The sequence below is a fragment of the Babylonia areolata genome, chromosome 11 (genome assembly GCF_041734735.1).
Source record: "Babylonia areolata isolate BAREFJ2019XMU chromosome 11, ASM4173473v1, whole genome shotgun sequence".
NCBI classification, from domain to species: Eukaryota; Metazoa; Mollusca; class Gastropoda; order Neogastropoda; family Buccinidae; genus Babylonia; species Babylonia areolata.
In genome coordinates this window covers 7399439-7413153 of record NC_134886.1, presented here as the reverse complement: position 1 = coordinate 7413153, position 13715 = coordinate 7399439, and the positions used below count along the sequence as shown (strand labels likewise).

Genomic DNA, 13715 nt, shown 5'->3' with positions numbered 1-13715 from the left:
GTAGAGCCGACTGACGGCTGTCATTTGCCGGCGCTTATCATTCGGTTTCCTTTGTCGTTCAATCAGATTTCAGGCACGCGCACATGCACTGACATGTAACATGTTACGTGTATGACTGTTTTGTTTATTTACCCCCGCCATGTAGGCAGCCATACTCCGTTTTCGGGGGTGTGCATGCTGGGTATGTTCTTGTTTCAAATAACCCACCGAACGGTGACTTGGATTACAGGATCTTTAACGTGCGTATTTCGATCTTCTGCGTGCGTATACACACTAAAGGTGTTCAGGCACCAGCAGATTTGCACGTATGCTGACCTGGGAGATCGGAAAAACCTCCACCCTTTATCCACCAGGCGCCGTTACCAAGATTCGAACCCGGGACCCTTCAGAGTGAAAGTCCAACGGTATAACCGTTATACCATGGTACAAGACGAACACAAGCAGACTGACAGAAGAAAGTGACGTGGCCAGAAATGTATATCGTACTTATTAAATTAAATTCCCTTGGCTCCCATGCCCGGAGTGAAGGCCACGTGGTAATAGTGACGTCACTGGTGACATCACCGAAAGAAGGAAAATAATTCATGAGGGCTGAAAATTCACACACAATTTGTTCTGGAGCAGTGTATCTCCAGAATCATTTTGTTAGTTTGGGGGCTGATTGTTCTGGACATTGATTTCTGGCTTGAAACACCACTTTGTACTGATTTCTCTCCTGGCAACCAAGGGGTTTTAATTAAGCGCTTGCACGCAAAACTGTTCGTATGCTTACTGTGTAAGTGTGCCTTCGCATACAGAGCATAATGCTCCTGCTAGTAATAATGATAATAATAATAATAATGATAGTATTTATATAGCGCTGAATCTTGTACAGTGACAAATCTAAGCGCTTTCACACCAGTCATTCACACGCATGCATAACTCTTTAAAAAAAAAATTTTTAAATTTAAAGCATGCGATGTGTATGCACGTAAATGTTTGTGAACGTATGTACACTGGCACGGTTTTTTTACTCACTTGTGTAAACAAAGTGAGTCTATGTTTTAACCCGGTGTTCGGTTGTGTGTGTGTGTGTGTGTGTCCGTGGTAAACTTTAACATTGACATTTTCTCTGCAAATACTTTGTCAGTTGACACCAAATTAGGCATAAAAATAGGAAAAATTCAGTTCTTTCCAGTCCAGTCATCTTGTTTAAAACAATATTGCACCTCTGGGATGGGCACAAAAATTTTTTTTTTAATGAAGCCTAATTATATGCAAACTGCATTTACTGTTATATTTATATTTTTTGTATTCTCTAAACTTGTCACTTTGATCTGATATTCTGACACAACAAGAGCAGTCATTATTATCATTTTTTGTTCAAACAGGAACTTCTTTTGCGAAGCATGGAAGTTTTATTTATTTTGCAAACGTTTTGGTGCAGATAGTAAAAAAGGGAAATTACTCTGTAATTAATGCTAGGGGACTTAATTTGCTTTAAACTGATCTTTCTCATCTTAAACATTACATTTTGAAATTATACTCAATACATAAAAAGCTTGTGTGTTTTACTCTCAGTGTACATGGCTTTCACTATGTTCATTCGCGCAAGTGGTCTTATTCGGAAAATACTAAAATCGATACGACGAGTGGACTTTACGGATCTGTTGGCTGAGCCCTGAAGGTCATGGGCAAAAATCATATATTTATACACATTCAAAGCGCGTGCTCATATTCTTCGCGAACGCGAACGACGCCATTTTGTTTCAGGTTGTTGACCTGCCCGTTCAATCCTATATTCAATGGACAATACACGATAACATGTGATTGAAAGTTGGAGAAGGAGACCGTTAAATATTTATTCAGAGAAAGATTTGTGAACGCCTCAGCACTTACTGGATTATGCCCCAAACTGCCATAAAAATATCCACAGAATCAGTCGGAATTCACAGTTAAAAATTGTAAACCATTCGAGTTAATGCCATTGAAATGATTACGATGAAACGAAAAAATTTCCAGTCTTGACTTTTCTCAAGATGAAGTCCTTTTCACTTCTTACGACGCTTAGAAGTACTTGTACTTGGCTCTACATGTTATTAGTTTAACAAAATACTAAATTTTCATATCAACTTTAAAACTATGAAACTAGAATGAACATAAAAAGAGAAATTGAATCGACCGTGTCGTACTACATTCCCGGCGGGTGTAACTAAACTTGTACATCTATCTAGATCTAGTGAAAACGGCTAAATGTTGCAGTGCGATTGCGGCGATAGCCATTAAGAAGAATTTTTAATTGCCCTTAAAGATTTTTTTTGAATGCCCAAGATACACCAGAATAATATGATTTAAACAGCGTTCTCACTGTGAATACCGCAATTGATTTATCGCCCTTTAAAAAGGTATGTTCAAATGTTAAATTTTAGAACGTCAGTTAAGGAGCCACGATAGTCTAATGGATAAGACAGTTTCTTCTCACCCGAACACGCGGGGTTCGAATCTGGTTAGGACTTTTTTTCTTTTCTTTTTTTTAACGTGAAGCTTTATAATAAGAAATACAGAACACATTTTAACGATTAGATTTTTTTTTTTTTTAAGTGAATCACAAGTGAGTCTTGAAGGCCTTGCCTCTCTTGTTTTTTCTTTTCATGTTTACCTGCAGGCATACCGTAAGTGGGTGGAGACTCACGGTGAAGAGCAGCTGCTTCCCGGGATAGGGCTGAACCATGACCAGCTCTTCTTCCTCAACTACGCACAGGTAAATACGTGTATGACCGTTTTTAACCCGACTCAGAGGCAGCCATACTCCGTTTTCGGGGTGTGTGCATGCTGGGTTTGTTCTTGTTTCCATAACCCACCAAATGCTGACTTGGATTACATGATCTTTAACGTACGCACCAACGTACGAGTGCAGGTTTCCTCTGGTGTGTAGCCTCACGGCGACCTCTCGTTCATTGGTCAGTCACTGTGGACTACTGTCGCCGGGACCTTGCCGTCAGAACGAGCTCAAGGCTACGTTCACACTAACCCCAGCCGCTTGCTGCCAGCCAGTTGTCGTCAGCCTGACACAGCAACACACTTCAGTCACACACAGCCAGTTGCCGTCAGCCTGACACAGCAACACACTTCAGTCAGACACAGCCAGTTGTCGTCAGCCTGACACAGCAACACACTTCAGTCACACACAGCCAGTTGTCGTCAGCCTGACACAGCAACACACTTCAGTCAGACACAACCAGTTGCTGTCAGCCTGATACAGCAACACACTTCAGTCACACACAGCCAGCTGCTGTCAGCCTGAAACAGCAACACACTTCAGTCACACACAGCCAGTTGCTGTCAGCCTGACACAGGAACACACTTCAGTCACACACAGCCAGTTGCCGTCAGCCTGACACAGCAACACACTTCAGTCACACACAGCTAGTTGCCGTCAGCCTGACACAGCAACACACTTCAGTCACACACAGCCAGTTGCTGTCAGCTACGGCGCTCTCCAGACGAAAGAAATGAATGTTTTAGGGATTCACGCTGTTTGTATCATTGAAGAGCTCCGTCCCTTGGACCAGCCAGCCGTTTCATCTGAGACAAATCAGAGAGCAGACTGGCGACGGCCGAAGACGGCTGGTGGCCAGAGTGAACACTTTACCATGGCTGGAAAACGCAAAATGACATTCGCACAATTATTTCTGGCCAGCTGCTGTCAGCAATTGACTGGGCTGAGTAGTTTAAACGTAGCCTTAAGTGTGGCTTGTGTATGAAGGACCTGTATGAGTGGCGTGTGGCAAATGTGTCTGGGGCACTGCGGAAAATCTGGGGGCAAACAAACAAACAGCTTCCCTCCGGAACGACTTTCTTCTTCTTCTTCTTGTTCGTTCGTGGACTGCAACCGCCACTTTCACTCGTATGTACACGGGTGGGCTTTTACGTGTATTATCGTTTTTAACCCACCTTGGAGGCAGCCATACTCCGTTTTCGGGGGTGTGCATGCTGAGTATGTTCTTGTTTCCATAACCGACCGAGCGCTGACTTGGATTACATGATCTTTAACGTGCGTATTCGATCTTCTGTTTTGCGTATACACATGAAAGGGTTCAGGCACTAAGCAGGTCTGCACATATTATGTTGACCTGGGAGATAGGAGAAATCTCCACCATTTACCCACCAGGCGCCGTCACCGAGATTCGAGCCCAGGACCCTCAGATTGAAAGTCCAACGCTTAAACCACTGTTGAGCCCGTTGAACGACTTTTAAATAAAAGCCCGTCTCCTTCACCTATAATATTTGATAAAAGCCTACCAGTTTCTGTGGTCTTTTCTGTGCAGCTTCTTCTCTTTGAAACACGCTTTAGATCCTGTCCTGATTCCTTACCAGCCCTCAACTACACCTCCTAGCGCCATACCCCGGTTCCTCACCTCAGCAGGTGTGCTAAACCATGTGAGGGGGTGGTGTTTACACTGCACCACTGGGCGGACGAGCAGCATCAAGCTGCCAACGGCCAGGGCGGAGGTATCCCAAGATGGATACAACGGCTACGTGTACACGACTGGGGCGACCCACACTATGTTAGTGGTTTTTGGCTGCAGTCAGAAGCTTGGAGAAGACACGGGCGCCACCAAGCAATTCTCGCGCGCTGAAAGAACAATGAGGAACTCAACTACAAGCCTGTCTGTTTCTTTACATGTTGATCCGTAACACATTGACAGTTTTCGTCAGATGATGGGAATAATCTTTTTGTTTTCTCCCTTAACTCTCTCCATACGAACGGCGAAAGAGACGACGTTAACAGCGTTTCAGCCCAATTACCATCGTCAAAATATTGCAAGCGGAAGGCTTTTATACTGAAGAGGTGAATGCTGACAAAGAATACCACAGTTCTGACGACGGAAGCTAAAGGTTGGGTCATTCAGACACCCACTGGACATCCGAGGGGTCTGTGTAGAGGAGAAGAGAGGACTGGCCGTACTGAGTGAGTTAAAGTACGTTCATGCTCGGATAAAAGCTTACCTTCTTCCTCATCTGTATACATGGCGAAATCCTATCACCGTCGATTGTACCTAACTACCTGCCAGACTGCTTTATCGTTTACTTATACAAATAACAGTGTACATCACCACACTACCCGCCTGCTACAAAATTCGGATTTTTTTTCTTCTGTTACTCACAAATCAAGATAAATGAACTTGTGGTGAACAAGACACATGGACAAGCGTGCACACTGTTCTGACTTTCGGTTTGCGCACACTGGGGTTAAGACGCTGTGTGTTGCATTATCAAAGGAGCAAGATACTTATCGATCACAGATCACGTGGTTATCAGTATATAAGGCAGGCAGAAGAACCCATGTTAACAGGGTATCATATATCTTTATTTTTCTCAATCAGCGTGACCCCCATATTCTGTTCCCCAATGTTTCTAGCTCTCTTGACTTGATTTGACTTGACCTGACTTGATTTGTCTTGACTTCATTTAACCTGACCTGACTTGATTTGACTTGACTTGATTTGACTTGACTAAGTTTTAGCTTCATTGGACATGACTTCATTTAACTTGACCTGACTTGACCTAACATGATTTGACTTGACTTGATTTGACCTGACTTTTGTGTTTGACTAACATGATTAAACTCGATTTGACTTGATTTGACTTTACCTGACCCTGATTTTATTTGACTTGATTTAATTTGACTTTGTTTGACTTGACTTGATTTGACTTGAGTAACTTTTAACTTAATTTCACTTGACGACTTGACTTGATTAGGATTTGACTTGACCTGACCTGACCTGTTAACTGAATTTGACTTGATTTCGTTTGACTTGACCTGACGAATTGACCTGACTTGACATAACTATATTGGACTTGGCTGGTCTTTACTTGATTTGACTTCACTTGGCCTAACTTCATTTGACTTGACTTGATTTGAATTGGCCTGGTTTTATTTTACTTGATTTGACATGACTCGATTCGATTTGACTTGGTTTGACTTTATTTGACTTGTCTTTGTTGGACTTTACTTGATTTGACCTGACTTGACTTAACGTGATTAATCTTTTTTTATTTGGACCGGACATGACTTGATTGGACTTGACTTTGATTTGTTTGACTTGACTTAAATCAACGTAATTTGACTTGATTTTATTTGACTTGATACAACCTGATTTCACTGGACTTTACTGAACTTTACTGCTTGATTTGACCTGACTTAACCTGACATGATTTGATTTGACTCGACTTGGCTTGACTTGGTTTGATCTGACTTGATTGAACTTGACTTCATTTAACTCTGTTTGAGTGACCTTGACCTGACTTGCCGTGGTGTGTGCGGACAGATCTGGTGCGGCAACGTGCGTGACGAGGAGGCACTGCACACCATCCGGACCTCCGTCCACAGCCCGGGACCCATCCGTGTGCTGGGCCCGCTCTCCAACTCCGAGGACTTCGCCAGGGCCTTCAGCTGCCCGCTGGGCTCCCGCATGAACCCCCGCCACAAGTGCTCCGTGTGGTAGACTGGTGGACAGTCCGTGTTGAGGGCCGTCTCGTCTGAACGTGGATACCGCTGTTCAGACGTGTTTCTGTGGTGGATTGGCAAGCAGTTTTGTGTTGGGCGTTCTCTTGTCTGGGTGTGAACTGAGGGAAACTACTCACACGTATTCTGTTTGAAAGGTTTTGTTTGTTTGGTTGTTGTTGTTTTTGTGTGTGTGTTTGTTTGTTGTTGTTGGATTTTTTTTTTTTTTTAATGGGGAGGAAATATTTACAAACGTTCCATTCAGAGAGAGAGAGCGAGGAAAGCACTAACAAACATCATTACTCAAGGCAACCTACTCACACGTGTTCTGTTTGAAAGTTGTTGGGTTGTTGTTTTTTTAGGGGGCGGGGGGGGGGATGTATATCATGTACAAACGTTCCATTCACAGAGAGAGGGTAGGGGAGCACTAACGAACATTATAACTCGCTAGAAAATGAATTTGTAAATGTTAATCAATAAAAACCACACGTGAATGGCTGTTATGTCTGTCTGCTACTTAATTTGGAACACACTGATCGTAAAATACTTGCCATTTGATGAACATGGAAATGCTTACGGAGTTTTTCTTCTTGTACACCTCAACAGAACTTTGATAAGAGATGAACCCATCCTGTAAAGTAAGAACCGTACATTATTATTGCAGAGGACGGATTTCTAGTATTCATTGTCATGTTTTGATAGTTTGACAGAGTTCTGTTCAGCGGGCAGCACACTTTACAACTCTCACAAGCAGTGTTCTCTTCGGCGTAATTGGGGGTGTTTTGTCCAGAAATTTTGGAAACACTACTGTCTCGAAGATTTCATTATTATTATTCCATTATCATTAAGATATTACTACACCCTCCTGGTACCTTTCTTCCAAATAACTCACCTTTCAACAAAATGTCTGCAGTCACCAATATGTGTGACAAGACATAAAACATATTCGTTCCCTCCCTCGAAGATTTTAAAACTTAAGATACAGTTTGACTAAGATTATCTTCCTAACATATGTAAAAGCCTAGGACCATGTCTCATTATTCACCAGAAAGTAGATATACTGTCACGCAAACTGGAAAAAACTTTCGGACACTGGTGAAGTATAACAATCATTCACACAGATGTGTAACCATTAACTCTCTCCATACGAACGGCGAAAGAATCGACGTTAACAGCGTTTCACCCCAATTACCATCATCAAAATATTGCAAGCGGAAGGCTCTTATACTGAAGAGGTGAATGTTGACAAAGAATACCACAATTCTGACGACGGAAGCTAAAGGTTGGGTCATTGAGACACCCACTGGACATCCGAGGGGTCTGTGTAGAGGAGAAGAGAGGACTGGCCGTACTGAGTGAGTTAAACTGATGTCACGGTTCATAAAATCATACGCAAGAGGAAAAAAAATGAACAAAAAAAAAACCGGTAGTGAAAGGATGCCGAATATGAGGTAGAAATTAGTAACTGCTTCTGACATGCGCAAAAGCGGTAATTCGTGCATTCCCGGTAATGCGCAGGTTTTTGCCCGTTTCCGGTAATGAGCGAAGCGGCTTGTGCATGACCGGTGATGGACAAAATGTTGCGCGAAAACGGTATTGGGTCAAGCGGTCAACGTCACGCCTTACCGGGAAGTCGGCACGTAGTGCGCAAGAGATACCGAAGTCAGGTGACTGGTTTTCAGACTCATACTTCTTACAGCATGATGAACGCGGATCCACAAGGTACAATTCTTAGGTGTGAAAACGAGCAAGCGTCATGACGTCTTTATCTTTGAAGACTTGATATTCCAACACCTCCGGAGCAAGCGTCATGACGTCTTTATCTTTGAAAACTTGATGTTCCAACACCTCCGGAGCAAGCGTCATGACGTCTTTATCTTTGAAGACTTGATGTTCCAACACCTCTGGAGCAAGCGTCATGACGTCTTTATCTTTGAAGACTTGATATTCCAACACCTCGGTAAATTCGGTGTTTGTGTTCCAGCCTCTCTTGGTCTTGAAACGAGGGTCCTTCATTGGAAGATGTTCAAACAAATGTATGCCCATGAGCATCTTTGAAAGCCTGTATAGACCTGTGTGTATATATATCATGTGTCATCAGTTTCATGAATAATACCATGTGTGTAGCCTGTCATTTTGAGTCCCATTCATTTGGGGGTTTGGGGGGACGGGGGGGGAGGGGGTTGGGGGGGGGGGGGTTGTTGTTGTTTTCGTTTTCCTCGTGGATTGTGTAACGAGTATCCCATCAAGTTCTGTTTGGGATGGGAGTCAGTGGAATTCTTCATTTGACAGTGAAAAACCATGCTGTAATGACATTATGAAATCTACTACCTTACGTGGCACTAATGTTTGATGTGGAATCATTCTTATGGCTGTAACATATTCTGGTTTCACGTGCTTTTTGTAGTTAATGAACATTGTGGTGGGTCAAAAAGTATGACAAATGTATCGGACTTCACGACACGGTTGGTCATCCCCGACCTCATGTCCATCACTAGTTCTGTAAAAGGTCATCATTTGAAGTATCATACATGTCGCTCTGGCATCTGGTGTATCATTATCACATCAGCGTTTTGGCACGAGTATTACGTGCATTTCTGTGCTTGTCAGTTATTTTTGCATGCATTGTGTGTAAAGTGTCTTTCCACATCATGTTTTTCTGTCTTCAAGTTACTGGAATCGTCAAATGGTATTTCTTTTTTTCTTTTTTTCTTCTTTTTTTTTCTTTTTTTTTTTTTTTTCAAAGTGGTTATTTTCGTGTCTTTCTTCCGTTTTAGAGATCTTCGAGCTGTTGATATCGTCAGTTTATGTCATTTTTCAATCCAGACTGAGTTGTTGGACAGGATTATCGAAACATCTTCATGTCAGAATCTGTTTTCTGAAGACTGGCAAACCTGTAATGTCAGTGCTGTTGTCCTCCTCACTGTTATCCCCTTTGAAACCTCTTCACGTTCGCAGTTTCAGGTGGTCATATTCATCCACGGTACTTACTGAAGGAGGTCGAATTCTAAAGCAGACTGAGAAGTACCAGCCCAGATACTCCAGTCATGATTGTTTTACTACAACTGCAAAAAAAAGGGAAGACAGGGAAGGTAAGACAAGAGTAAAAAGTACCAGTGGCTTAGATGGCTACAAAAGCAAAACGCGGTTATTCATTATGCCCAGCGTTTTAATTTCGAAAAGAAAAAAGAGAGAGAAGAAAGAGGAAAAGAAGAAGAAAAAAAAGAGAGAAGAAAGAGGAGAAATAATAAAAATTTAAAAAAACTTCGAGTGCGAAATCCGGTCCTGGGGAATGTGAGAGGTGTCTTGGGTGGCTTTCGTAGGTAGCGCTGTACCCAGGTAATTATAGATTAGACTGTGCTGTGACACACCGAAATATATGTATATAGATCGATATATATATAGATATATCTTTTAACACAGGTCACAACATGATCCATGATTTGCCAGGATGTCGGGAAGGGTTCATCACGTTGTGACTTGAACCCCCACCACCCTTCCCACTCTGTATCTGTGTCCAGATGTTTGTTTGTTCCAGGTGTTTAACTCTCTCTACACGTATTATCAGCCGTGAGGTTGATTGTTCATTGTCTGCACTATGTAACGTGGTTGTTCTAGATGTTATCCTCTCTCTCTACACGTATTCTCATCAGTGAGGTTGATCATTCATTGTCTGTGCTATGTAACGTGGTTGTTCCAGATGGTGTCCTCTCTCTATTCTCAGCTGTGAGGTTGATTGTTCATTGCGTCATGTAACGTGGTTGTTCCAGATGGTGTCCTCTCTCTATTCTCAGCTGTGAGGTTGATTGTTCATTGCGTCATGTAACGTGGTTGTTCCAGATGGTGTCCTCTCTCTATTCTCAGCTGTGAGGTTGATTGTTCATTGCGTCATGTAACGTGGTTGTTCCAGATGGTGTCCTCTCTCTACATGTATTATCATCAGTGAGGTTGATCCTTCATTGTCTACACTATGGAACGTGGTTGTTCTAGATGTTATCCTCTCTCTCGACACGAATCATTCATTGTCTGTGTTATGTAACGTGGTTGTTCCAGATGTTTACCTCTCTCAATCTATTCTCAGTAGTGAGGTTGATCGTTTATTGCGTCATGTAACGTGGTTGTTCTAGATGGTGTCCTCTCTCTGCACGTATTATCAGCAGTGAGGTTGATCATTCATTGTCTTTGTTATGGAACGTGGTTGTTCAAGGTGTTTACCTCTCTCGATATATTCTCAGCAGTGAGGTTGATCATTCATTGTCTTTGTTATGGAACGTGGTTGTTCTAGATGTTATCATTTTAACACGTGTTCTCAGCAGTTAGGTTGATCCTTCACTGATTCTCCGTTCATCATGTAACGTGGTTGTTCTAGATGTTATCATCTTAACACGTGTTCTCAGCAGTTAGGTTGATCCTTCACTGATTCCCCGTGCATCATGTAACGTGGTTGTTCTAGATGTTATCTTCTTTACACGTGTTCTCATATGTGAGGTTGATTCTTCATCGTCTCCGTCATGTAACGTGGTTGTTCTAGATGTTATCCTCTCTCTACACGTATTCTCATCAGTGAGGTTGATCCTTCATTCTCTGTGCGTTATGTAACGTGGTTGTTCTAGATGTTAACCTCTCTCAGTTCTCAGCTGTAAGGTTGATCCTTCATTCTCTGTGCGTTATGTAACGTGGTTGTTCTAGATGTTAACCTCTCTCAATTCTCAGCTGTGAGGTTGATCGTGAAGCCAACAGGTGACTTCTTCCCCGCGGTGGTCAATGCAGTCGACGCTCTCAGTGCTGGAGTGACTTGTTTTGTTTCCATTGAAGGCTGGTCTCGTTCTTTCACGCACAAGTTACGCTACTCACTGACCGGTTTGATGAGGGGGGTTTCGTCCCCTGGTATGTGAATGATGAACTTCTTCTCAGACATGGGAAGGGAGGAAGTTTTGCTCGGGGCAGATTAAAGATTGTTGACGTATAGGAAAAGCCTGTTGCTATTTTGATACATTTTATAATTTTGTATTTAAATGTGTGTATGTATACAATAGATCGAGCTTCACGTGTGTTAGTGTTAAATGTTATGTTCGGGCTATGGTAATTTCGTTGGTCCTTGTGTCAATGCTTCATCTGCGTTGTTAACTGTATATAACTCTCTCGCGTATGTGATGTGTTCGTGATATTTTTACTGGTGATCATGGCATAAGTATTCTGTGGATGTTAATGTTATCTGTTTTCTGGGTAGTGTTAGTTGCCTGCATTATGTCATCTGGTTTAGGTCACAATTGGCCGACTGGTTTCTGTGTATAGTTTCTTTGGGGTTTTTATACAATACTTCGTCGAAAATAGATTGTTTGCTTTGTTGTGAATTTCACAATTCCATGGTATTAAAAAGGGCAGAAGGAAATTTCCAAACGATTTTCATCACTGTGCTGATTTGCCGTTTGAGAACAACCTTGTGGAAGAAGCATGTAGACTTGACTTGACATGATCACACACACCTGTGCCAGTGATGTCATTTCTGTCAGTGCTAATCTTAGGAGCTAAGGGAACGCAGGAATTAGCGACATCCACAACTTTACTGAACTCTAGTCCTGCAAAGGTGTCACCTTGTTGTTTGTTCGGATCTTTAACAGATGTGATCATAAGTACAGCTCAGGTTGTTGGGGTTCTTGCCGTTTTTGTTTTTTTGTTTTTGGGGGTTATATTTTTTGTGCTTCTGCATTCGAATGTGATTGGTCCATGTTCACAGCTGTGGTGATTTTTGCCTTCTCAAGGTTGTGATGAATTGTTATCATTAGCAATTTCTTTTTTTTCATTTAACACTTTAAGGTTGTTTGGTAATGTCTGATATTGGGGTATACGGTGATGTAGGTCTTGTACTGTTAAAGGTGCACAGCCCCTCTCCTTGCTGCATTGTCTAACTGCACTTACACCTAGGCTTCTGCCCGTTCCAACCTGGACTGGGTGTATTTACAACTTTTTTCACCTTTCTCTGTGCCATCAATGTTCCTGTGGATTTGGGATTTTTTAACAGTGACCTGATCAACTGTTCCTCATCCAAAGGATGCATTTCACAGTGCATATTGTATATGTGCTGTCCATCTCAGTAGACACTGAATCCACACTTATTAATGCTGTTTCTACAAACTGATTCAGAATGCCAAAAAATAGTTCATCAATTACCTTGGTCTAAATTCCTAAACTGATGGCTTTCATTTTTGTATTAATTCCTTTAGTTCTAAAAATTCATAACCTAGTTGACCAAGACCAATGTGCATGAATACGGATGGTATAATCTGCATCAGAAACAGACTTCAGTGCTTTGCATTCTGCTGTCAGGTAAACTATATAAACAAAATGAAATATAAAACACAGGAGTTCTAGGAATCATTCATTTTTAACTCGACCTTACTTCATGGAACACGATGCATAGGATGCAGTGCAGACATCTTAATTAAAGTAAATTACGGAGTGACCTTTATCAGTCACTGCTGGACCGTGAGCAAATCAACTACTATTGATCAGTCATGATTTGCTGATGATTTGCTGGTTTGGTTTTTTTTTTGGGGGGGGGTGTTGTTTTTTTTTTCTTTTGTTTTTTCCTCATCCTGAAGTACAGTTGCAGCAATCAAACATGCATCACATAGTACAAATGCAGGGTCATACTATTTCATTTACTGTGCTCAAGAACTTCTTGAAGTCAAATTACGTATCTTTGATTCTCTCAAAATCACCCACTGTTTCTCTCCTTAAATGAAATGAAATGAAATTATGGTGCTTAGAGCCTCGCCGACCACTAAGGCCATCTCAAGGCTATCGCTGTTTCTCTCCTGAAATGTGTGTGTTTGAGAAAGAGACAGAAAGGAGGAGACAGAATAGCAGCAACACTGCACTAGAACTACCTGTATAATAGTCATGACGAGAACAAATGTATTATATTTTACTGTTGGTGTACCTTTCCAAAGCTGTGTCTCTATATATAATCACAGAAAAGCCAGTAGCTGGATTCTTTCCTGAAATTAATATGGTTGCAATGAAAACTGATTTATGACCTTGGTATACATTTCTTAATTAATTCAGCTTTTGAGTCTTCAAGTTAGCATTCAGCTTCAGTTTCTTCAACAATTTTGTTTAGCTCATTTCTCAACAATTTAACAGCCAAAAAAAAACCTTGTTACTTTAGTGTACAATTGTTTTAATTATTGTTACTCAAATTATGAAATACATTTATGTTCATTTG

At 41.7% G+C, this 13715-nt stretch overlaps 1 protein-coding gene across 1 annotated transcript in view; it reads left to right on the top strand.

Moving 5' to 3' along the window:
• The window catches only part of LOC143287128 (neprilysin-1-like), a 151195-nt gene extending 144581 nt beyond the window's left edge, over positions 1 to 6614 (top strand). The window contains exons 22-23 of the mRNA XM_076595073.1: positions 2645 to 2740; positions 6312 to 6614. Coding sequence (XP_076451188.1) covers positions 2645 to 2740; positions 6312 to 6488 — 273 coding nt within the window. The 3' untranslated portion in view covers positions 6489 to 6614. The remainder of the gene's footprint in view (positions 1 to 2644; positions 2741 to 6311) is intronic.
• Positions 6615 to 13715: the final 7101 nt, after the last annotated feature.